The sequence below is a fragment of the Trachypithecus francoisi genome, unplaced genomic scaffold (genome assembly GCF_009764315.1).
Source record: "Trachypithecus francoisi isolate TF-2019V2 unplaced genomic scaffold, Tfra_2.0 Lachesis_group17, whole genome shotgun sequence".
Lineage (NCBI taxonomy): Eukaryota > Metazoa > Chordata > Mammalia > Primates > Cercopithecidae > Trachypithecus > Trachypithecus francoisi.
This window is the reverse complement of record NW_022681462.1, coordinates 57,578,192-57,603,633: the sequence shown is the minus strand read 5'-3', so window position 1 is coordinate 57,603,633 and position 25,442 is coordinate 57,578,192. Positions and strand designations below refer to the sequence as shown.

General features: G+C 35.9%; 1 protein-coding gene across 17 annotated transcripts in view; it reads right to left on the bottom strand.

Annotated features, from left to right (window-relative positions):
• Positions 1-25,442, bottom strand: part of NRXN1 (neurexin 1) — a 1,146,744-nt gene that overhangs the window by 3,891 nt on the left and 1,117,411 nt on the right. For 10 of the 17 annotated variants that reach the window (XM_033175737.1, XM_033175741.1, XM_033175740.1 and 7 more), the window contains one exon: positions 20,328-20,415. In XM_033175737.1, the coding sequence (XP_033031628.1) occupies positions 20,328-20,415 (88 nt within the window). The remainder of the gene's footprint in view (positions 1-20,327; positions 20,416-25,442) is intronic. The other 7 variants (XM_033175738.1, XM_033175746.1, XM_033175747.1 and 4 more) reach the window with 1 other exon arrangement.

Below are 25,442 nucleotides of genomic sequence, written 5' to 3'. Positions count from 1 at the left end.
CTTTTAAAACTTTAGTTACATTTTTATAAATGAAAATAGACTAATTTCCATTTTGTTGGAGATTTACTTGTTTACATAAGTATGTGTGTATTTTATTCATTGATTGGGGAGCTCCCAAGCTAAACTTTGGAGGAGAAGGTAATAAAATATTCTTTCTCAGTTTTAAATACAGTCAAGATTGATTTTTTTAGTCAAAACTCAGAACTACCTAATAATAAAAGAAGACTGGCTAGTTTTATTCAACTGACAAAAACCCTTCTTCAGTCTTCCCAAAGTATAAGTAAGGCTCTTTCTTGGATGAGAGCAATGGATTTTGGGGTGCCTATATCTTCTTGAAGGCTTGGTCAGACACTGAAATTGATTGATGGGGAAGAATGGACCTGAGATTTAATTGGTAGATAGGAGGAGAAGGAGCAGCTCTTTTCCTCTATACATAATAAACTTTTTTGATATTAAAGGATAGAAACTGTAGAGAGAGAAGAAGATTCTATCCTACTCTGACTGTAGGTCATTTTTTCCTTGTGAATTGTGTTTTCTGCTTTTCCCTGAATCTCTATCCTCTCACTTGTCCTATATAAAAATATTACTTTTCATATGTAATGTATTAAAAATGCTGCAACTTTCAAAACACTATTATTTGCCAATTATGTATAATGAACTTAAATAATCTCGATTGCATATATACTAGATAGGATGTATGTGTATGAGTGTGTGTTTGTGTGTATGTAAGAACTGAAAACTTAAGAAGACTAAAATTGTGCTTTTATTTCACTACTACTAAACATCATTTAGTAATTAAATATTTCTGCAAAAGTTCTTGTTAATTACTGGGAATCATTTTGCCAAACATATGGCTCTATAACTGCTCTGTAATTCCATTTTCAAATATCACCAAGATTTCTTTTGCCTAAGTGTGTGTGTGTGTGTGTATGTGTTTCTGTGATTTTCCTTTCCTTCTCCAAATATAGCCATTTCCAAGGTAGTAGCTCTCAGTCTCAAAGTAGCAATATGCTATGTTCTGGTGCTACAAAATGTAGCAGGTGAAATTATTTATGCTGAATATGTCCTTGCTTGTTTTACAAAAGCCCATGGAGTGTGGCTTAATAAAAAGCTTTGGAGTTGCTTCTTGGCCAAGGTGGAAGGAGACAAAGACTGTAATCCATAGTATTTGATTACAGGAATTAATTTTCTCTCATGAAGAACAGAATCTCCTGCAGTAACTCTGTCACTGCCTGACAAACCAAAGGCAGCACTTTCTCTTTTAAATACAGTCATCTTTGCCAAAGTGTGCCAATTAGCTCAGCTGCTTTCACTAAATGAAAACTTTCATTTTACAGAGCATTCTTTTACTATGGTGTCTCGAGAGCTAAAAAGGGAATTTTATTTAAATGTTACCTAAATCATTTTTGCCAACCTGATGGAATGCTTTCATTTTAAACACATTTTTACAATTACCTCATTTTTACTTTGTCTGCCAGAAGGGAATAGGGAGAATGGAGATAACATTTGAATCATTTAGCTTATGACAGTAAAATTGGAGAATTTTAATGGAATGGAGGGTTTATATTTCATATACTAAGAATAGACATGTATTTTTTGATAAGGAATTGGTATCATAAATGGACTATCTTATCAAAAAATATTTATTTTATTTTTATCTGCTAAAATATTTCTGAGAGGTTTTCAAAACCACTATGCACATAACCTAATAACAACTTTGTGTTAAAATAAGAATGAGGTCACAAAGACCACAACAAAGCCTGAAATCCTTCAACTGTGCCATATGCATTTGAAAACATCTCCTGTTTGAAGAAAATATTTTCTTTTTTGCAACACTAGCCAAATTGTTGCTTAAGTCATATGAGGCCTAAAAATATCTCTATACAAAACCCAGATGTAAAAATTCTACATATCATGTTTCTTAAAAATACAACCTACAAAAGCTCTACCAAAATTAAATAAACTCAATAAACATGTTATCTTTCTTTTCCCCGATTCACATTAAAATTTTAATAACCATCACAGCAGATATTATTATAGATATGTTTGGAATAGTTACTCCCATGTCTGTCTGATTAATATTCTTTTTCTATTTATGCTTCAAATCTGAAGGCTAAGTGAAATTTTTCTTGACTTTTCTTCTAAGACTAGAATATTTATGTGTTGGTCGGGCAGGGTGACTCACGACTATATTCCCAGCACTTTGGGAGGCCGAGGCAAGTGGATCACAAGGTCAAGAGATGGAGACCATCCTGGCCAACATACTGAAACTCTGTCTCATACAAAAATTTGCTGGGTGTGGTGGTGCGCACCTATAGTCCCAGTTACTTGGGAGGCTGAGGCAGGAGAATTGCTTGAACCCGGGAGGCGGAAGTTGCAGTGAGCTGCGATCACACCACTGCACTCCAGCCTGGCAACAGAGTGAGATTCCGTCTAAAAATATATATATATATATATTTTATATATATATAAAAAAGTGTATTTTTTATGTGTTAATATAAATATATATATATATTTATGTGTTGATGGGACATCTCTCCCAGATATGCAATAAAAGGCTGAAGACATTTCAATATATTCATGAATTATAAACGTGGCTTCTCTTATTTTCGCTAATGATTTATTTTGATGATCACTGAAAAATCTCTGAAGAAAATTTATATTAATGTAAATGTAGAGAATAGTATCAATCACTAATATGATTAAGTGTCTTTTTATATAATTTGTTTGAAATTTATATAAAAGGGAAATGCTGTCATCTCAGCCATTTACAAAAATGTGAAAAAAATAAGATAAACTTATAATTAATTTCATGGATTTAAGAATTTTGCATTCCCTCTAAACTATATAATAAACTAAAATAAGACATTTTAAAACAATTAAAGCCATCTGCTACATGTTTTGTTCTTAGTCGTGCTGAAATGTGAATAATGTAATTAACTAAAATTTACTTTCACCCCTTCTTTCTTTGTTCCAGCATGTGACAAAGAAACAAGTGAAAGAGAATAACTTGTTAAAAAAGATTTAACTTGTTAAAAAAAAAAGCAAGTGAAAGACAATAAAGGAGGAGGAGCGAAAATAATAGAATACAAACAAATAAGCTTAAGCCTTTAAGTCCTGAATCTTCAAAGATTAACTCTGATGTGTAGGTAAAATTAAGCCTATGTAGCCACTTCATTATATTGGGCCCAGGGATATAAGGAACTTGGGTCAATGGAAAACTTCAGTAGGATTGACAGTGATCCACTACATGTGAGGAGAGCGAGAATGCACACCTTCATCACAATACAAAGGCTTTTGACTTGTGCTGGCATTTTTAACCTAAATGATTTGGAAGCTACTGATTATTCTAGCAAGGAAACAGAGCAGTACAATAATTATGACCCATTTCATATTTGTATTCACTTCTTTCCTACTCATTTCTGAGATTCATTTAGCCAAACGGCTATAGAAAAATTCCTGGGACTCTTGCACTGATAAAGCATGTTACCTTAAAGAATCACTGAAAAGTAGCTGTTAATCCTTCCTCTTTCTCCTAGCATTTGGTAAGATATGGTGGTCTCTAGAAGTTTTCCACATGGTCTGCTTTGTCCCTGTAGATTTATCAAGAATCCTATGAATTTTCTTGTTTTTTGTTGTCTAATTAATATTGTGGTAACTTAGGTAAACATAGGCTGTCAAGTATTTGGACAGTTAGTAACGTATTTCTGCATTATGGTCTAAATCAGTTTGTTCATATCCAGTGATAATTCAGATGATAATTCATTATGGAAAATGAATAGCTAATGCTAAAGGCATATTTTAGTGCCTTGTCACATAGAAAAAATAAATGCAACTGTTGCTCTGAATTAAAAATTAAAAAAATAAATCTTTCAGATTTTAATTTGTCTTTTGCTGAGATAGTTATTTTAAACTACAACAACAGGAAAGGAAATCACCCTATGTTTTATTTCTTTATTTTTGATAGTCTTTGATACTGTATCTGTGAAAGAACACCATTTCCTCAAATTAGAACAAATTTAGATCCAATTAAGAAACACATGGGGAAAATATGTTTGAGACACATTAGACTTCAGTACAGAGCAGAGAGGGATGTCAGTGCAGGCTTCATCTCTTACCAGCTTCTTGCACCCTCTGTTGCTTCCTCCATGCTCCTCTCTATTTCTCCTCCTACTTACCCCTCTTTATCACCTCTGTGCCTTGGTCTTCCAGCTCCTGAATTATCCTTGTGGGAGCCCTCCCCACCCCCAGGTAAACGAAGGTCAGGCCAGCAGGGGTCAGGACTTTTTGCCTCTTGGGTTGGTGTATTACTCAGGAAGGTGTTCAATAAACCACAAAATTTATTGTCAATTTCCTAATTTAAAAACACAGTGTAAAATAATTCTTACTGGCACACGTGTCTAAGTGTGATTATTTCAGCAGAACAGGTTTTGTGTTTCATATTGGCATGATTACTTTAAAATGTAACTTTCTAAATTTGTTTGCAGATAAAATTGTATGCTTTGTCAAAACAAATAATATTTGATCACTAATTTAAAAAACTTTTGTGATACATATGATGATATGATGGGGGCATATTAAGCCATTAAACTTTGCATTGTATTTATCAGTTTGCATTGTTTGATTATATCTAATCATACCTTAGCGTATGCAAATAGAAGTTAAAGATTGCAATTACTGAGGACAATGATTCACAACTGAAGTGCTACAATACTAAGCAATTTGAAAGGTACATTTTTGAATATTAATAAATTTTTCCAAGAAGATTTCACTTTGCAGTGGTAAGTGACATCCTTCACTTTTCTTTCTGAAATTGGAAACACAGCAATCAATTATTGTCATTAAAGAAAACTGCTCTTGATCTATGTTTTTGCAACTCTGCATGATAAATGGTGTTTATAATCCTAATTCCTGATAAAGAATGGGGTTTGGTGGGTGGTGAGACCTTGTCTTTCTATTGACGAGTTCACCAAGGCATTAGCATGCCATCAGATGCTCTTTTTATCACTCAAATTGTCACTTTGATGAAATTATTTTGTATACTTGAATGAGCTTTTCTTCCACTGTAATCATATATATATATATATATATATATATATGTATTCCAAAGTTAACTTTCAAGGTTAGATTATAGTTTCTAGGCAATTTTTGGGGCTGGTTTTATTTCTTCAGTATAGACTGTTAATGTATGTGTATGTCATCAACTATGAACCTGGCACACCAAGGATAAAGTAAGAGTATCATTATAACCTGATGACAATGAAAATTCAGCTTTTGAGCTTTGAGAAAAAGATTATAAGAAACTACTAGTCTTAGGAAATAAAAAAGAATAAAACATGCTAGTGGTTAAAAAACAAACAAACATAGGTTACATATTTAAGATCAAGAGGGGATCATAAAGGATCATTAAACTCCATAATGCCCAGCATATGTCATTGTGCTAACCAGAATTGTTAGATATCCTGTCTTGTAATGATCCTTTTAAAAAAAAAAACTCTTGGTAAGAAGCATTTACTGAATTTCTTCTCACTAAGAGTTCTGATCAGTCTTTCTGGTTTTCTCATAAATTAAGCTTAAAGTAATAGATTTTAAATTTCTGTCTCCAACCCACCTAGGAAAAAGAGTTGCCTAAAATGATCTCATTAGGCCAGAGTTCTATACTGTGTCTAATAGATGTAGAAGTTATTATAATTCTAGGCTAGCCTTGAAAATGATTTTGGATTTATAGGGGAAGATTTGACTTTTCCAGTACTCAGTTTCATTAATACTGTGAAAAGAAAATTGGAATTGTAGCCTCCTGGGGTGTTTGTGAATTGAGATTAGCAGTTTTTCTCTTTCCCATTTGGAAAAAAAACAACTCAAAGTTTATTACTTTTTCCCATTTGTTTGCTTCCATACAATGTAGGCCAGAAGAAACAATTACGATGCAATCATTCACAAGTCATGTTTAAATGCTACATTTGTAGGAAAGCAGGTACACAGTGATTTATATGACATGCATTAATTTCGACTCATGCTGTGGTTTTGTGAGAAGTGAGGGATGCTGGATGTTTCAAATTCCCTCCATTCTTCCTCCCACCAACTCCACCTATGCCTGCACATTCTTAAGTTCACTTATGGAGGTCAGACAAGTCTTGAGAGAAGACATGTCTGACACATCTTAGCCCTTCCCCAATACATTGGAGATTTAGAAAGAATTTGGAAATCAATAACCTTTGCTACCTGCCTGGCTGCTGTCTCTGACATTTTCCTCTGCTTCTTTCAAAACCACCAAAGCATACGTTTGAAGGGCAGTTAAGGGGCCACCACTCTGATATTGAGAGGTTCATTATCTTCTCCAGAGATCTAGGTATTGAATGGGAAGGGATGCTATACACGGGAAAACTCATCACGTGCCTGCACAATAGAGAAACCCAACTAGGACAGGCTGCTACCTCAAATGGTACCACATGGAACAGAAGAGACAATGGATGTCCACACTCTGTATGACCTTGGTGACACTGAAAACGAATAAGCAGAGAACATGCACAATCTCCCTCATCTCCAGGGGGAGCCATAGGATCATGCTGTTTACAAATCTTATTCTTCAATTATTCAGTATGTTGTAAACTATATGTCTACAGCTTAGTCATCTATAAGCTTCATAGACTTTTTACATAGTCATTGTATCCTTGTGGTTTGCATCCACTGTGGTGCTTACTCAAGCACCATTGTTCTTACTATTCTCATGGCCATTCATAGTCTGTTCACAGCTACCTACTCCAATTTGTCTTCCGTATTTGTCAAAGGAAGTTACAGTCATATATTATTGCTGTCCCCAAGTCCCCACATACCCAAAACAGTTCAACTTTTATGCCTTGCTCATATAACCTTTTATCTCCTCCCTGTTTAAATCATACTTATTTTCTCAAACTTGGCTCAAATGTCCCATCTTTTATGATTTTTTTCTCTAATACCCTCCTTCTATCAACAAATATATAATGAGCTATAATTAACATTCCAGGGACTATATGGGGTCCTGAGGGTATAGCAGATAACCAAACAAACTTGATGTATATGTCTTCATGTACCTTAAAATATAGTGAGGCAGAGAGGCATACAAGAAGGAATCACACAGTTAAAGTAACAGCTGGGATATGCATGACGAAGGAAAACTGTAGGTACCATGCAGGAGTAGGACAAAGGTTTCTGATTGCAACTGCAGAATCAGAAAGATCTTTCTGAATTTGTGACACTTATGATAAAAATGAGTAGAGAGTAGTCAAGTGAAAGTGGGCAGTGGTGTCTACAAATAACATGTCGAATGACCTTGAGGAAACAGAGTTTACTTTTCAGGAATTAAACAATAGTCAGAGTGGCTGTAGCACAGTGAGATTAAAGGGAGAATGAGAAGAAATTGCAAGGTGGACATGAAATTTATCATAGAGACTGTAGACTATGAAATAAAGCCATAATAAAAAGATGAGCGTATTTGACCCCATAAATAACAATTTTATGTGGCAAAAGCCATAGTATCATTAACAAAATCAAAATGACAAAGGAGGGGGGAAATATCTGCAGTACATATGATGGACCAAGAGTAAATACCTCTAAAATACAGAGTGTGTGTCAACTGATAGGAAAAAAGACAAACAACCTACCAGAAGTATGGAGAAAAATACACACAAGCAAGTGAAGAAGAGATCTCAATGCTGGTGAGAATATTCTTAATAATTGTTTGATTGTTATTAGAAAGGAATCCAATAACATCTATTAAGTTTTTTTAAATAAATAAATTCTCTCAACCATATATCACATCACTAATTTTAACGTTAATTCTATACTATTGTAAAATCTCACTTAAATGTTTCATTCAATTGTTTTGTCTTTTTTCAACTATATTGTTGGTCCTTTGACAGTTTCCTGTGACTCTGTTTCTCTTTCTTATTAGTTCTCTCACCTTCCAAACTCTAATGAAGATTGAACACACTGGCTGAAAACTGTATGTTTTATGTATAATTAGAAGAAAAAATTTGTAAGTTGATAAATTTTCAAGGGCAAACTAGGTTGAATATAATCATTAAGAAAGTGTGAAAGCCAAGAACTGTGGCTTACACCTGTAATTGCAGCACTTTGAGAGGCTGAGATGGGGGATTGCTTGAAGCCGGGTGTTCAAGACCAGCCTGGGAAAGAGAGCAAGACACTGTCTCTAGAAAAAATTAAAACAAACATTAGTTGGGCATAGTGGTGCACACCTGTAGTCCTAGCTACTCAAGAGTCTGAGGTGGGAGGGTCACTTGAGTACAGGAGTTTAAGAATACAATGAGCCACGATCATGTCACTGCCCTCCAGCCTGGGAGACAGAGCAAGAAAGTGAGAAACCCTCGATTTTAAAGTTTTGAGTAAAAGTCTAAGCAAGGGGGCTGAACACTGACATTAACATCGCATATTTCTTTATAAAATATTTTAACTCACTATTTCTCTAACCTTAAACTTTTGTAATATCTTCAGTATAAAGGATAAATGTAATATTTATTTCATTAAATCAGAAATCACTTCTTCTGTGCTTGGGAGAATTGGGATCAATGTACAATAATTAAAATATTGTATCTGCTTTCCCTATGCTTCAAGGTAATATGTCACTTAATCCCAATGACTAAAGTCACTAAGCTATTTAAAGTTAACTGAGTCATCAGTCTGCAGTTTGATTCATTTGGATGCCTTATTTACATCACCATCATCTGACACCCACAGTATTGCAAATAGTTGACAGCTAACTTGGGGCTCTTTTTTTAATTCAGAGTACTTGTAGAAATTTCTAGGGTGCTTTTCAGTCCTGTTGCTATTGGAATTGAAAAGGGTCTCATTACTCAGGCACAACTTTCCATAATTGTCAAGCAGAAGAAAGCCAGATAGGCAATAAATGAGAAAATCAGTTTCAAAACTAGGGAGCCCAGAGAGTCTGTATATGTTTTTCATCAAAATGTATTACATTCCAGAAAAATGCAAGAAGAGTTATATTTTGAAATGTAGATGATATTCCTTATTAACTGATTTCTACTCAACTAAGCTTCTTGATACCAAAATAGCTTCTCTTCCTGGGAGCTCACTGACTACAACACCCAAAAATATATACATCCAGAAATCACTTTTCTTAAGATCAATTTCCTTTTATATATCTAGAAATTTGAATAATCTATCTTTACAGAAAATGAGTTTTATTCCACAAAATCCTTAAGGCTTGAAACTAGAAATTTTTTGAAAACCTGGTTTATAGTAAGACAAAAATGGCAACATTATAGCTAGAGTAATGAGGAGTATAAGTGTGAATGTGTGTGCATGTGTGTGCATGTATGTACATGTGAATATTGCAGCATTCCTTCCAATTGTCTCTCAGAAGTTGCTGAGGTTGCTGGGCATGGTAATTCATGCCTGTAATCCCAGTGCTTTGGGAGGCTGAGTCGGGGATTAATGCTTGAGGCCAAGAGTTCCAGACCAGCCTGGGCAACAAAGGGAGGAGACTCTGTCTCTACAAAAAAATGTAAAAAATCAGCCCCGCATGATGGTGCATGCCTGTAGTCTCAGCTACTGGGGAGGCTGAGGTGGGACGATCACTTGAGCCCAGCAGTTTGGGGTGCAGTGACCCATAATTTCGGCACTACACTCCTGCTGGGCAATAGAGAACCTAATTAAAGAAAATGCTGAAGTCATTCTTCCCTTCTCTTCCTTTTTACTTTCCTTTCCTTTCCTTTTTCCTTCCCTTTCCTTTCTCTTTTCCTTTCCTTTCCTTCCTCCCTTCCTCCTTTCCAAATTAATAGGTTAAGCCAAGCTATTAAATAGTTCTAGGAAAACTTTAGCAATAACTTGGGTATGAACTTACTTAACTAAGTATCAAAACCCTCATCAAAACCTTCTTTCTTACTTTCTTCCATTTATTTTAACATTACTCAATCATCAACTGATGCTTAACACAGCTACGACTTCCCTGCAACACCTATATTTTGTTTATTTTATTTAGTTAACAACTACTACTTTTACTATTATTCTATGGTAGTTGCTGTGCTGTACACTTTACATATAAATTTTATCTAATTTATTCCTTATAACACTCTGTGGTGTAGGTATTATCATTACAAGAAAGAAAACTAAGTCTCAAAGAGATTTGGCTATTTAGACTTTATAAATGGCACAGCCAAAATTCAAACTCAGGTCGGTCTATGGCTACTAACATTTTATATACTCAGTGTATATGCATTTACCACTGTGGATCAATTTGTTATTGTTTCTGATTTTATTCCTGTGTTAAGAGTAAAAACAGTTAGCGCTTTAGGTGTATTTTCTAAGCAGTTGCCCAGTTCTACCCTTTCCAGCCACATTCCTCTTCACCTGCTGCCAACTCTCTGTCCTTTGCTGTGGGAGTTAACATTCCCAAAGAATCTTAGAAAAGCAGTGAACAGTGGTAAAAAGAATATCAAATTGTATATTAGGTTCTAGTCTAGGTCCTGTACCTAACTTTTTGAGTGACAGTTCGCAGTTCATTATCCTCTGCTAACATTCTTTTATCAGAAACATGATAATGACACATAAATTATTTATATCCCAGGGTTACTATGGGCATCAGATCAGGTAGGGCATTCAATATGAAAGTATCTGAGGAGGATGAGGACTTTGTAAAAACAGTGATCATCTGATTGTTTTCTCTACATCTTCCACACAAAAAGTACTGAATCAGCAGCTGTCCCAACAATTACACAGTTCTGCAATATGTACCACACACAGTGTCTCAATCAGCTGCGGCGGTGACCATCAAGGACATTATCTCCCTAGGAGTAGTTGTATTTGAGGACTTCCCTTCATGAATGGAAGCCTTGTGAATTCAGGTGGCAAAAATGGTCATTTGCATTGTAGGGCATGTTGTTTCAGGCCATTCATTGTGGTGCTGCATGTGGAGCTTGTTTCTATTTTTCTGTGAGACATTCTATCTTTAATGGATCAGTGCTCTCTGGCTCCTGCGGTTGGAGTGAATTACATTTCTCTCTCTTTCAAAATTTTATTATGGTATTTTATGTTTTAGGTGTCATAAAATCAATCATCTAAGACTATTCTTTGGTAATAAATAGCTGACAGCAAGGCTTATTATATTGGTAAAAACTCCTTTGATTAGGTTTCATTGTTTCTTTCTAAAATTGTTAAGTCAATTTTTCCCCACTTCCTTCCCTGCTCTGGAATTGCACAGTGTACTCTGGATGAAATCCAAAGTAGACTTTCCACTGCAGAGTTGCATGCTGGGTCCTAGGTGCACCCCTCCTCCACCAGGGTGCCCGCTCAGCATCTACATAAACCCGAGTCATTCTGTGTAATGGGGCAGTGTACAATTTTCCTGATTTAGAACTGGGTCTGTTCGCTTTGGGTGATCATCTTTATATTCCTGTCACGAAGCTACTGCCGTCTCAATTTTCTTTTGTTGGGAAAAGATCATATTCTTTTTGGTGAAAGTACAATAGCTAAGGTGAAAGATTAGACAACTTCCCCTCTGAGCCCATTAGAGAGAAGTGTGTCAAGTCTAGCATTAGGAAATATGAAAGACAAGGCATCCATCATGGTGGGGAGGCTGGGTGGGTAGGTGTGCCTGGTAAGTCACGCTGCTGGGAGTATTTCTGAGTGTCCTAGGAAGGAAGCAGGAAAGTTAATCATTTCTTCTCTCAAAAGCACTCTCCCTTTCTCTCTCTCTTTTTATTTCGTATAAAAAGCCTAATTTTTTTCCTCCACAAATAAAATAAGAGCAGAGGATATGTGCTCTCCTCCTACCACAGGAACCTAAATTTATCCAGCTAAAGCATTGCTCCTGTCTTAGTAGTTACTGAGAAAAGTTTTATGCTGATATAATTTAGAAATACTTTGAAAAACTTGCTAGATGCTAAAGTATCCATCAGTAACATTCCCTTTTCTTGTTTGGGGATATTTCCATTTATGATAAGGTTTACTATTTAGTTAATTTGCTGGTACTACTAATAAAAGCTAATTTATATTATCAAAGCTTAGACTATGTTAAGTGCTTTAGATGCATTGTCTCATTTTTATCAGTACACCAACGTCATGAGTATTGAACACTATTCCTTTCATTTTGCAGATGTAAAAAGTTGAGTACACAGAGATTCAGTGATTTGCCTCTAATTACACAGTAGGTGGCTGAATTGAGATTTGAACACAGGCATTGGGATTTCTCAAGTTTACTCAATGAAACAAAATATTTTAGGGTGTCCTTAGATGTGAGAACATCAGTATTTTTCTTTCTCCTATTTTTTTTTTTTTTTTTTTTTTTTAGTGTAATTAATGGCCTCTGGCTGTACTGGCATCTTTAATACACCATTTTTAACCTGGAAAATTAATAAAGTATTCTGGTCTTTGCTATTATATTGTCAGTGCCAGGCTTCTTATAACATTTGGTTTATGAGTAAGGAGCAACTCATGATAAGAGTGATCTAATCGACAAGTTACTGTGTTGAGATGAGAGCTGAAGGCTAAAGCCAAATGTAGCATTTGCTGCTCCGTGGAGCATATGCGCCAACAATGGAAGCATATTGGCTCCTCATGGAGGCAGCATGTCCTGTAGATTGGAATTCAGAATATGCTGGCTTACCTCTGATGTCATCTGAGCAAATGTAATTAATGAGGTACCAAGAAAACGCCACAGGAAGCCAATTTCATTATCAAAACAGGTGTTTGAAACAAATTACAAGAAAACCTGACTTTATCCTTCCTGGATTTCATGTTTTTGTAAGAGATAAACTTACCTTATATTTTTTCTAAACCTGTGCTACATTCCTCCCTTCAAGGTGGTTAAATATTTCAGAGCACGGATGTGCACCTTGTTGTCTTCTTCCAAAGCTCAACAGGACATGTGCCATACTGTTAAAAGGCTCTTACATTTTAGCCATCTTCCAATAAGAAATTGCGATGTGAAACTGGTTATTAATGCTCTAAGGCTGGATACATACAGGCTGCCTAAAAACTTATGCTGTACTCATTACTGAACAGACTTTTCTGTTTCTTATTGTAGTAGGTTTCTGTATTAGCAGCCATCTATTTTTTACAGACTTCAGGTAAATGCTTAATCTCCCTTAGCAAACTCACTTATATGCTAAGTAATTATTTTAAGTGGCCAATCATATGTTAGTTAAGACATTTTAATAGAGCCCATTCTCTCTAATGCCTAGAGACTGTGCTGCTGATTTTTTACTTTGATCAAATGCTCAATGCCTTATGAATGACCTCACTATAAGGCAGAATACTGCCTCCATTGGCACACAACCAATGCTAGTAGCAGTAGGTCCTTCACCTATCATTGGATGTGTCATAATTATTTGTTAAACCCTTACTATGTGGTATGTGCCAGACACTCTGCCAAGCATTATGTATGAATCCTCTTTTTCCAATCTCCTAATTAACCCTATTTTCCCCCATTTTACAGACAAGGAAACTGAGCATCAAAACTACTAAGTAACTTTCCCAAGATCAGGAAAGGGCTGCATCTCAAACTAGTTCTATATAATTACAAAGTCCTGGCCATAAGTAATATTCATTTCTGGTGGCATGTCACAATTCTTTTAACATGTTGTTAAGAGCTTTTCTAAAGTGTGACAACCATTGTTTAAAAAAAAAAAAAAGTCCAAACCTCACAAAAGGGTAAAAATAGTTCAATTAAATAAAATTGCTATATTCTAAAAAACAAAACAAAACAAAAAGACACATGCATATGCACACACATACACACACACACACACACACACAAAATACCTTTTGCTCGTGATTTTGTTTCTTGCTGGACTCCTGGTAGAAACTAATTTTGTTTAATAAAAACTGGTTGCTGGGAAAGTTGATCTCAACTTAACCAAACAAAGATAGGCTTCTTCCTGCCTCTGGTCCCCTGGCCTTCCATTTCTTAGGGCATTTGTAATTTCAAATACTTTATCTGTCCCTTTGATGTGTAAATATGCAGGACTTGGGAGCCATCTCTTTGTAATATAAACATCAAAGAAGATAGCACCCCTATCTCCTAATTTCTGTGGGAAGGGTAGAAGCCTAACTTCAGTGGGCTCCTTGCTCCAAATTGTTAAACTACCCCCTGTCATGAAAACATGAGATACTTTGTTTACATTTCCTTTGGGTGAAGCCCATTTGCAAGCACACTTGGTCCCAAATCCATCCATCCTAGCAATCAAATATTCTCCATCCTTCTTGTTTGTTTGTTTTCAGTGAGTTGCGCTCAGGCTGAACTCTGGCCCACCTCCCCTATTGCGATAGCCTTGACTAAATCTTCCTTGCCTGTTTAACTTTGTTCAATGTAATTTTTAATCTGACATTACTGCCTTTAGAAAAGCAGGGGGAAAGTGAGTAAAAATGACATGTGATAACTCTCTTCTACTTTAACCATGTACCATTTATTTTTACTCCAGTGTTCTGAAGAATTAACTATATATGGAAAAAAACATTTCCTACACCAGCATGTTGCACCCTGAAACCCAGCTAGCACATCGGTTTCCAACTCCACCTGCCCCATCCTGCACCTAAATGATGAGTTGGGCCCTCAGCACTAACTCTGGCCTGGTACTCAGAAGATGCTCTAGATGTTCCCTCAAATGGAACACTCATTGCCACTATCTTTCTGGCTGCAGCTCAAAATCCTCCATTTTGATAGCAACGTGTTGCCTATTATGGGCTAATTAAAGTCACTTTTGAATAATTACATAATAAATAACACACATTTAAACGCAAAACAAAATTATTTTCTAATCAAGCTCTGAAAATCTGATCTAGCAGGATAGTCCTTTACATGATCGTGATACTTACTTAATGAAAAGATGCACCTTGTTCAATATACATATCTTTATTCCTAATGTGGTTAATGATATCAATTCAATAGAAATCCCTTGATCTTTTCTCAAAACAGCACACTGAAAAACCACTCAGATTGCATGGTAATTGCAACAAATTTAGCTTAATGAATAGTAATACATGTAAAGAATATGACATGAAATTATTTAAATGAACTCTTGAAAAATCGATTCTATATTTGTGAGGTGCCTGAATTTTAGAGGAAAAACCTTCTGCATTCCAAGAAATTATAAGCCCACCTCTTCTTAACTAGAGAATACACCTGCTCTCTCATACTGCATGACATGACTTAATCTCTCTGAATCTCTTTAGCTATGAAAATGCTTCATAGTTTCATAAAATAATGACATGGAATAATGTTTGTAAAGGACTAAGAACACAGAATAAATCTTCACCAAATACTAGTTATTATTGCTATTCATCATTGCTTATATAATCTGAACCTTGATCGACATGATTCCTCTGATAGGCAATCAACAGTTGTCTTTTGAGTGGTTGTACTGATGACCTCACCTCTTGTGTTCCAGCTAAAGAGATGACACAAAAATGGGCGATGCTTTTCTTTTTCCCTATGATTAATGAGATATTTTATTATTCAATGGAGTTTTTCTTTTCCTAGTTTGACAAAAGTGTAATTGATTTGAAAGTGGCTAATATCCCATTAGCTACCCATCCCTTAACCACTCATAGAGAATTGACATATTATTCTTAGCACTGTAAATCTAACAGGAAATTGTCCTTCCTAAACAGGGCTCCCAGAAAACAGGAAGCAGGTCCAGTTCCCTTTGCAACAAATGATAAATTAGAGTAATTTATTAGGGACCTCCTACAGCAAAGAGGGTCATTATCTTCATTTAGGATTCTGAATATCAACACAAAACTCACCTTTTACAAACTTCTTCAGGAGTTTTGAGAAAGGGTTCTATTTAGAAGAGGGCCCCCACACTAAGAGATACTGACATGATTAAAGACCTTCTTGGAACTTAAGTGGTTTTGCAGTGTTGCCATTTTGTCAATTTACTAAGTGGATCTAAAATGTAAAAATCAAAGACATGTTTTACAAAAACTTTGATTCATGTGAAAAACGAAGTCTTGGAAAATATGTGTTTGTGTGTGTGTGTGTGTGTAAAAATAATAATAGTAATAACAGCAAACACTCATATAACACTTATTTTGAGCAAAACATTTTTCTATAACACACTTTTCATATATTAACTCCAGCAATCATATATCTAGGCTGAGAAAAAAAATCACAGCTGTAAATGTTTTGTGAGAAAAATTATGAAAAAAATGTTATCTCTCATGTGTCTAGGCTTCTTAAACTGGGCAGTTTAGGACAATAGTGACCTGTGACCTTGTTACCAATAGCTGGTTCAGATTTCTACCTGTTCACTAAGAGCTGGGGTTCAGTTAGCCCTCCTTAATCACATTGCCAATATTTCATATTCTGAAGCCATCCTTTTGTATTCTGAAACTAATTATATCAATGTGAAGTTATCATCCTATGCTAACTGTGCAGGACAGTGTGGCTGAAATCAAGTATAATTGAGTTCCATGTGTTCCCACCCAGGAGGTTGACCCTAATCTAGTTTTAACACGTACAGTTCCCATCAGGAGGCCTGAGTGGTTTCATCAGTGGCCCACCAATTTTCAGCCAGGAAAAGTAACAACAATATATAAAGGGGAAAATAGCTTGGAATTTCTTTTGTATAACTGAATTGGGGGAAAAAGCCACCATTTATGTTCTACTTCATGTCAGACATTGCAATAAATGCCTTCAATATATTAATTAATACAGAACTGAAGGCATAAACTCTCTATTTTTGCTCCCAGAGCTTAGCAGAGCAGTGGGTATATAGTGACACTCAATAATTGATCAATGATGAAGCTGACAACCCACCAAATATATAACTTCCCTGTTCATTAAGAGTTCTGCGTGGAACCACAGGTAATTCCAATTTATCAAATATTTGATAAAAGGAACAATTTACTAGTACTCAAGATGATGCTAGATTTTTCCTATTTCTTCTACTAACAGCTTTAGGAAGGTACCTAAATAAGGAACATAGCACATTTTCAGAGAAAAAGCCATTTTTTGAAGGTGGGGGAGGGTCAGAGTGATTAGAAAACTCATGAGTAAATACTTAGGGAGAGTGAGGTACCCAGAAGATTTGGGCAACACACCTATAAAGGTAACGGTGCATCTCCTTACAAAGATTTGCTTTCACTTGCCCAAGGACTAGCAAATGTGCATAGAAGATATGTCTGTTTCAGAATATTTACCTCAATATGTTAGTTTTATAAAAAGCCACTATCCCAAAATACAGCCCAATATGCAAAATAATTTTTATTAAGATATTTCTAACATCTAATAGCAGTTACAATTATCCAATGTCTAATAACAGCAGCAGCTATAATTATTGTCTATTATTTTACATTTGCATTCAAGATGAATCGCAAGCAGGAAAAAGAGATTTAAGAAAACCAGTACATTAGGAAACAATGACCTGCAGGAGTGGCAGCCTATGATGAAACATTATTCAGATTTAGTATTCAAAACAAAAACAAACAGAAAAATGTAACCCCTATTCCAAGAAAAAAGTTGGAAAAATAGAAAAACATCATATAAACTAAGAATTTCATTAGAAGCTATCACATAAATAGAACCAATTTCTGCCAAAAGAGTCACCTCCATATGAAGCATGAAAAACAGACTTGAAAAAAAAGTAATAGGGAGTTGGACAGAAAAAGCTAATGTAGAAAGAGATTTAACATCAGAAATTGAAAGAGACATGATTCATGGCATACATTATCAAGACCAGGGGAGATAAGATCACAGGACAGGTTTACAGTGTATGATCCCATTATCACAGAATAATCTGAAGTTCTTGCTTTAACAGGAACTGATGAATTGAAAACTGAAGAGTGAGGAGGGACACGGAGGGACATGTGGAAAGAGAAGAAAAAGTTAAAACAAAGGCAGAAAGATTCCCTGGAGTATGACAATTAATAAGCTGCTACTCACTTTCCATTGTGTTATGATATTTAACAAAGCAGACAAAATTCAGGTGAACAAGGAGAAGATGATGGCAAAAGGGTTACCCCATCCCCCTTTTCTCTCCTCTCCTCTATCTTCTTCCTCCACTGTCTTGTTCTTAGGTCTAGTGTCACCAGAGCAAAAGTCAGTAAACCAGTCTATAAGGAATGGTTAATCAGACCTATAAGCAGTGGCTCAAAGAACTGGATCATTCAGCTGAGCTCAAGAAGAAAAAGTGACAATTGTAAGTGCAATTAGTTACTGTGATTCACTAGGTACTCAAGGTAAGGATTCTGCAAGAAGGGTATGATAGCCTATACTTAGACAGTAAAAGAGGAATTCAGCAAGACCTGTAATTAGTAAGAACTTCAACAGTTTTCATCACTGTATTAATACTGTGTAAAATACTGAAAAAATGGACTAACCTCAAGAAAACAGTAATTGGGAAAACAAAATCAACTATACATAACACACACCCCAATATACAAAGACCAGACTTTGTTACATGGACAAATCATGTTAGAGGATCTCAGAGAAGAGCTAGAAAAAACAATGTCCTCGTATGAAAGATTAACACCAGGAAGGTTGGACATGTGAGCACAGAAAAAATGGGGAAGGGAAATTTGAGGGTGGGAAAAGGCAGAGAGATGGGACTGATATAATCACAGAAAAGTAATAGCAATGATTTTCTTTTGTTGTTGTTGTTGCTAACTAACAGAGAGATTAAGCATACCAATGAAAACAAAGGCAAGATTGTAGTAAAGGGGCCTGGGATAGTGCCATGATGTGACTGTATCTGTCACGACAACCAAGAGGGAATGACTGCAGAGGTCAATGAGCTGGGAGAATGGAATGGATGATCATGAGAGAGCTGATCATTGTGAATGACAGATGTTTCTGGGGGCTGAGAATCCTGACTGGCACTGTGCAGCCTGGAGGAAAGAGGACCAGAGCATACCCAGCCTGGTCTCCCATGCCCTCTCCTGTTGCAAGGTGACTGCAGAGCTCCTCCCCCTCCCTGGCACTCAGCAGCTGCTCTCTAAGCGCTGGAGTCAGTAGTTACAATCAGCGGGGGAAGTGATCTTCAAATATTCAAAACGAGATGCACGATACATATCCCGATTTACTCTAAAGAGCAGATTTACTCTAAAAATTTACTCTAAAATGTATTCTTCACAAGAATGCAAATTCATTGCTTTCTTGTGACATGAAATTCTCCTGGGATTCCAGGTGACGTCAATAGACACCACTAGCAGACAGTGGCTAGTCCATATCCACCTCACTGATTTTGTTAATGCAAACATTATTATTATTATTATTATTACTGTTTTGAGACAAAGTCTCACTCTGTCACCCAGACTGAAGTGCAGTGGCGTGATCTTGGCTGACTGCAACCTCTGCCTCCAAAATTCAAGTGATTCTCATGCCTCAGCCTCCCGAGTAGCTGGGATTACAGGTGCACACCACTACCCCTGGCTAATTTTTGTATTTTTGGCAGGGATGGGGTTTCGGTATGTTGGTCAGGCTGGTCTCGAACTCCTGACCTCAAGTGATCTGCCTGACAGGTTCGCAAAGCACTGGGTTTACAGGTGTGAGCCACTGTGGCCAGCAAAGAATATTATTGGATTTAAATACTGCTTTACAAAAGCAAAACAAAACAAAACAAAACTAATGGAAATGAGCCTAACACTTGAGATTACGAATATCTGGAGTCAAATCTAGGCTCTGCTTCATTTATTTTTCAGGGTCTACAGCCACCACTTAATGGTATAAGGGCTGTATGGTAATATTATTTATGTGTTAGTCACATCAGAAGATGCAAACATATCATAAAGAAGTAAAATGCTTCAGCTTGAATTTTAGGGAAACATGGCAAGACTCAAATATTTCTCTATTAAATATATCAAGGACTCTACCTGCTGTTTGTTTTACTACTGCCATAATACTCTCACTTCCAAAATTGAGAAATATATCACTTAAGGTAATTTGCTGGCAGAGTGAGTGGTGGGGACTTTTTGTCAGCAGAAAGGTCAGATAATTTTGCACAATGTGCTGCAAATTTTTAGCTTTATAATTTTGCTATGAGTGACCCAAGGGAAAGCTCATTATACTGTTCCACACAAAAATTATGTTGTGAGCTAATGGAAAGTGAACAGTAAGGTAGCACCCTTGTGTGCTATACCCACTGCTTTTTCTGAAATACATAATCTTGGTGTGTTTTGTTTTTAATTTTTTTCAATAAATGTAGAAAAATTTATGTAAAAAGTAAGAGTCCTCATCTTACAATCAACCATTGTAAGGTTGATTACCTAGGAGAGTAGCCTTCTAGACACGAATGTAAGGCCCTTCTAAGGAATATAACATGCAACAAAGATTCACAGTAAAGCCAAGGAAGTAAGAAAAAAAGTCGACTAACCTAACCCACCTGAGCTCGGCTCACAGGGGTCAATGTCCTCATCATCGCTGGGACACTCTGCTGAGGCCACAAGGATGTCATCTGTGGTCTGCAAAAGAAACACATTCAGTGGATTAATTTAAAGAGTCCTAACAGACTCTCTCATCTTTGTCTCATTAACAAGTGAAACACACCTTGTTTATCAAGAAACCAAATTCACCATTTCCCTTTCTAAAGACACAGAGTTTAAATTTTAGATCCTTCATAGAAGTAACTGCCTATTTGTGAAAACTTGATTACACCTTAGTTTACATGAGGACGTAGAAATGGTGACAGCCAACTTGTTGATAGCCATCCACTCAAATGCAGACAGAAGCTGCATACAGTATCATACAGAGGTTTAAAACAATCTGGCAGAAACAGATGATTTGAAATGTATTACAGCCTGGAGAGCCACAACGTATGCATCAGTGGGCTTTATGTAGTACTTGTGCTTGGCTTCCTAAAAGCAGAATAGCCATAACCTTTTACATTCATGACTACGTAGAGTTTGATGAATCTTTGAGATATAGTTTGTTATTGTAGGAAGCACAGATTAAGTAGAGAATTAGATAGCTCTTTCATTGGTGCACAAAGGCAAGGAAATACAATCCATTTAAGACACTTTTACATTTGCATTATGATTTCACACTTGAAGCTCATTTTTGTAATGTTTAGATAGCAGGTATTTCTTCCCCATCATCCCTTTCATCATTATGGTTTCATAATAAATGAAAAGTGTATTCAAAGTGGGGGAGGGGAAGAGGTGACAGTTTTCTCTGTGACATTCTAGCTGCTTCACTGCGCTTATAGCAAAAAAGATAACTATCACTGTAATAAAAAGCAGAGTGTGTAAATCCTAGCAGTTAGTCACATAATCAACACATTGATAAGCACGAAAGGTTGTTCTTTATTGCTGCTTACTAGCTGCAGTAAATTCAGCATACATACTGCATGGAATTTGTAAAGGCTTATATCAGAGTTGGCTGTGCTAAGGTAAAACAGAGATTCCAATGTATACAAATAAATAAAAATATCTCATTACATCTACTAAGGACTAAAGAGATCAGAATTGTTCGAACAAGACTCAGAACTGCAACATTGATACAGTTCTCATTTAAAGGTGGAATTAAAATAATATAGAAAACAATAAAGGTCTTCAAAGAAAAAGCAAAAATACGATATGAGCACCTAATATTAAAGGAGCACCTAATATTGTCACAGATTAAAGTATAACTGAATAATTTTTAAGAAAGTTGTGGCATTTTGAAAAATGGAGACAAGGGGTGATGCACTTTTATAGAAAGTATTAGGCTTAAAAATCTTTCAGGTGCAGGGTCTTTAAGAACAAAGAGTTTGTTCAGATGCAAATGTTTTACAATATAACTTTAAATAAACAGAAACCTTTAAATAGCATTTTAGATGGTTTCATGTTACTCTGCTCTTAATTCTTCTGAGACAATTGGGAGAGTTTCTGGATTTATGCATTTTGCTGCTGCTATTTTAGAAAGGGAAGTTAAAAATACTGGTTTGTCCGGGAAGTGTAAGTCTTTTTTTTTTTTTTTTATTGTTGAATTTATTGACAAAGTTATTCATAATACTCTAACTTTTTATTCTTCAATGTTTGTGGCATTTGCAGTGCTAACTCCCCTTTCATTCCTGATATTTGATAGTTTGTGGGCTTTCTCTCTCTCTCTCTCTCTCTTTTTTTTTTTTTTATTATACTTTAAGTTCTGGGATACATGTGCAGAATATGCAGGTTTGTTATATAGGTATACACGTGCCATGGTGGTTTGCTGCACCCATCAACCCGTCATCTACATTAGGTATTTCTCCTAATGCTATACCTCCCCTAGACCCCCACCCTCTGACAGGCCCCAGTATGTGATGTTCCCCTCCCTGTGTCCATGTGTTCTCATTGTTCAACTCCCACTTATGAGTGAGAACATGGAGTGTTTGGTTTTCTGTTCCTGTGTTAGTTTGCTGAGAATGATGGTTTCCAGCTTTATCCATGTCCCTGCAAGGGGCATGAACCCATCCTTTTTATGGCTGCATAGTATTCCATGGTGTATATGTGCCACATTTTCTATATCCAGTCTGTCACTGATGGGCATTTGAGTTTGTTCCAAGTCTTTGCTATTGTGAATAGTGCTGCAATAAATATGCATGTACATGTATCTTTATAGTAGAATGATTTATAATCCTTTGGGTATATACCCAGTAATGGGATTGCTGGGTCAAATGGTATTTCTGGTTCTAGATCCTTGAGGAATCACCACACTGTCTTCCACAATGGTTGAACTAATTTACACTCCCATCAACAGTGTAAAAGTATTCCTATTTCTACACAACCTCCAGCATCTGTTGCTTCCGGATTTTTCAATGATCGCCATTTTAAACGGCATGAAATGGTATCTCATTGTCATTTTGATTTGCATTTCTCTAATGACCAGTGATGATGAGTTTTTTTTTTCATATGTTTGTTGGTCGCATAAATGTCTTCTTTTGAGAAGTGTCTGTTTATATCCTTCACCCACTTTTTGATGGGGTTGGTTATTTCTTGTAAATTTGTTTAAGTTCCTTGTAGATTCTGGATATTAGCCTTTTGTCAGATGGATGGATTGCAACAATTTCCTCCCATTCTGTAGGTTGCCTGTTCACTCAGATGATAGTTTCTTTTGCTGTGCAGAATCTCTTTAATTAGATCCCATTTGTCAATTTTGGCTTTTGTTGTCATTGCTTTTTGTGTTTTAGTCATCAAGTCTTTGCCCATGCCTGTGTCCTAAATGGTATTGCCTAGGTTTTCTTCTAGGGTTTTTTATGGTTTTAGGTCTTATGTTTAAGTCTTTAATCCATCTTGAGTAAATTTTTTGATAAGGTGTAAGGAAGGGGTTCAGTTTCAGTTTTCTACATATGGCTAGCCAGTTTTCCCAACACCATTTATTAAATAGGGAATCCTTTCTCCATTGCTTGTTTTTGTCAGGTTTGCCAAAGATGAGCTGGTCTTCAAAGAATTAGGAAAAAACCATTTGAAATTTCATATGGAACCAAGGAAGAGTTCATATAGCCAAGCCAATCCTAAGCAAAAAGAACAAGGCTGGAGGCATCATGCTACCTGACTTCAAACTATACTACAAGGCTACAGTAACCAAAACAGCATGGCACTGATACCAAAACAGATATATAAACCAATGGAATACAACAGAGGCCTCAATGTAACTCTTAATGTCAGTGAAGATCGTTAGCAATTGGCATGATAATCACGTAGGTATCTTTTTAAAGAGAAAGCTTTAAAAGCAAAGACCCATTCTCCTTTTGGCACAACTAAATCTTGCTGGGTAATATAAAAACAGACTTGATAATGACAAGTTATTGAATTATGTAGTCTTGCCAGTCAGTTGCTCCAATTCACTCCAGAGGAGACAATCAGCTTTTTTTTTTTTTTTTTTCCTGGGACCAACATCTAGTGGAAAGCTACTTTTATTCTCAATTTCAAATTAATTTCAAGGCTACAGAAAATTTCTCATTTTCTTTGAGGAATGTTAAATATATTGATGAAATCAATATTGTGTTGTGTTCCTATTGGTGTTTTATTCTCATTAGAGGTAGGAGGATGTAAATAAATTGTTTAAGCCAATGGCTCTCACATTAGCAGTGATATTGCCACCTTTTCCTTCCTCCACCTGGAGGGACATTTGGTAATGTGTGGAAATATTTCAGGTTGTCACAGTTGGAATCGTGAAGTCTACTACTGTCGTTTCCTATTTTTGACTGCTAAGTATTATTTTCTCTCCTCCTTTTCCCCCTCCTCCTCCTTTTTTTCTCCTCCTCTTCCTCCTCCTCTTCTTACTCCTCCTCCTCTTCCTCCTCTTTCTCTTCCTCTTCCCCTTCCCCTTCTTCTTCCTCTTCTTCTTCTTCAAGCAAGGTCTCAACTCAGTCTCACTGTGTTGCCCAGGCATATCTAGAACGCTTAGCCTCAAACAATACTCCTACCTCAGCCTTCAGGAGTGCTGGGATTACAGGAATGAGCTACCACACAATGCGTAAATATTATGAAATACACATGACAGTTTGAAGACAACAAAGAATGATCTAACCTGAAATGTCAATAATGCCAAAGTTGAGAACCCCTGCTCAAAACATTTAAAAACTGTTCTGTGTCTTATTTTTCTCCTAAAAAGTGGACAGCATAATAGTATCTATTGTTACAAGGATTAAATTAGTACATGAAAAGTACGTAGAAGGAGACAGCACTGTCAATGTTTATTAAAACTTTCAATATTATTATCAACATTTTCTTCAATATTTCATGAATGTAACACCAATTTAATGTTTTTGCACTATATTTATAAATAATATAATTATAGATATTAAACTGAAACTTGTACCTATGAATTATTCTTAACTTGAGGTCTCACGTTAAAATTTGTATCAAAATACAGTAGCTATATTAGTATTTTGTTGAACTAAGTACCATCTTTTACTGTCTAGGTTCAAACTCTGACCTTTTAGAGGGCAAACATCAAATAAAAACTTAAAAAAAATGCTTCTTAAAAAAATTCATGGGCTACAACTGTGTGACTCAGTGGGTAGTGTTTCACGCAGACTAAATTATTTAGGCAATACAAGTTAAGCTTTGTTTTAAAAGTTGACTTATTTTCTTTTGGAACAATTCTACACTAACCAGATAGTGTGAGAATGTTCTCAGTGTTACCTTCTGCAAAACATAATTCCTAAAATAACAAAAGATGTCATACAGTGGTACTTCCTGCAGCCCTCTTATAGTAGAAAAAAATAACTACAAATGTGACTTTTTTGTAAAACTGTATTTTACTTTTTAATATAATTTCCCTGGTATAATGAAATGCATTCTTGATTTTCATATATGTTTTTCCTCCAGAAATTAAAAAACCAGCAACAATGTTGAGAATAAAAGACCTCAAATCAATAGATGGCTTGGCAAAAATCATCATCACAGTATGAAAAATCAGGAAGTGGCTCAAGTGTAGGCGAAAAAATCAAATTTCACTTTAGAAGCTAAATTACCTGCACAATTTTCTAGCCAAAGCTGTGTAATTTAAATTTAATTCACTGTGT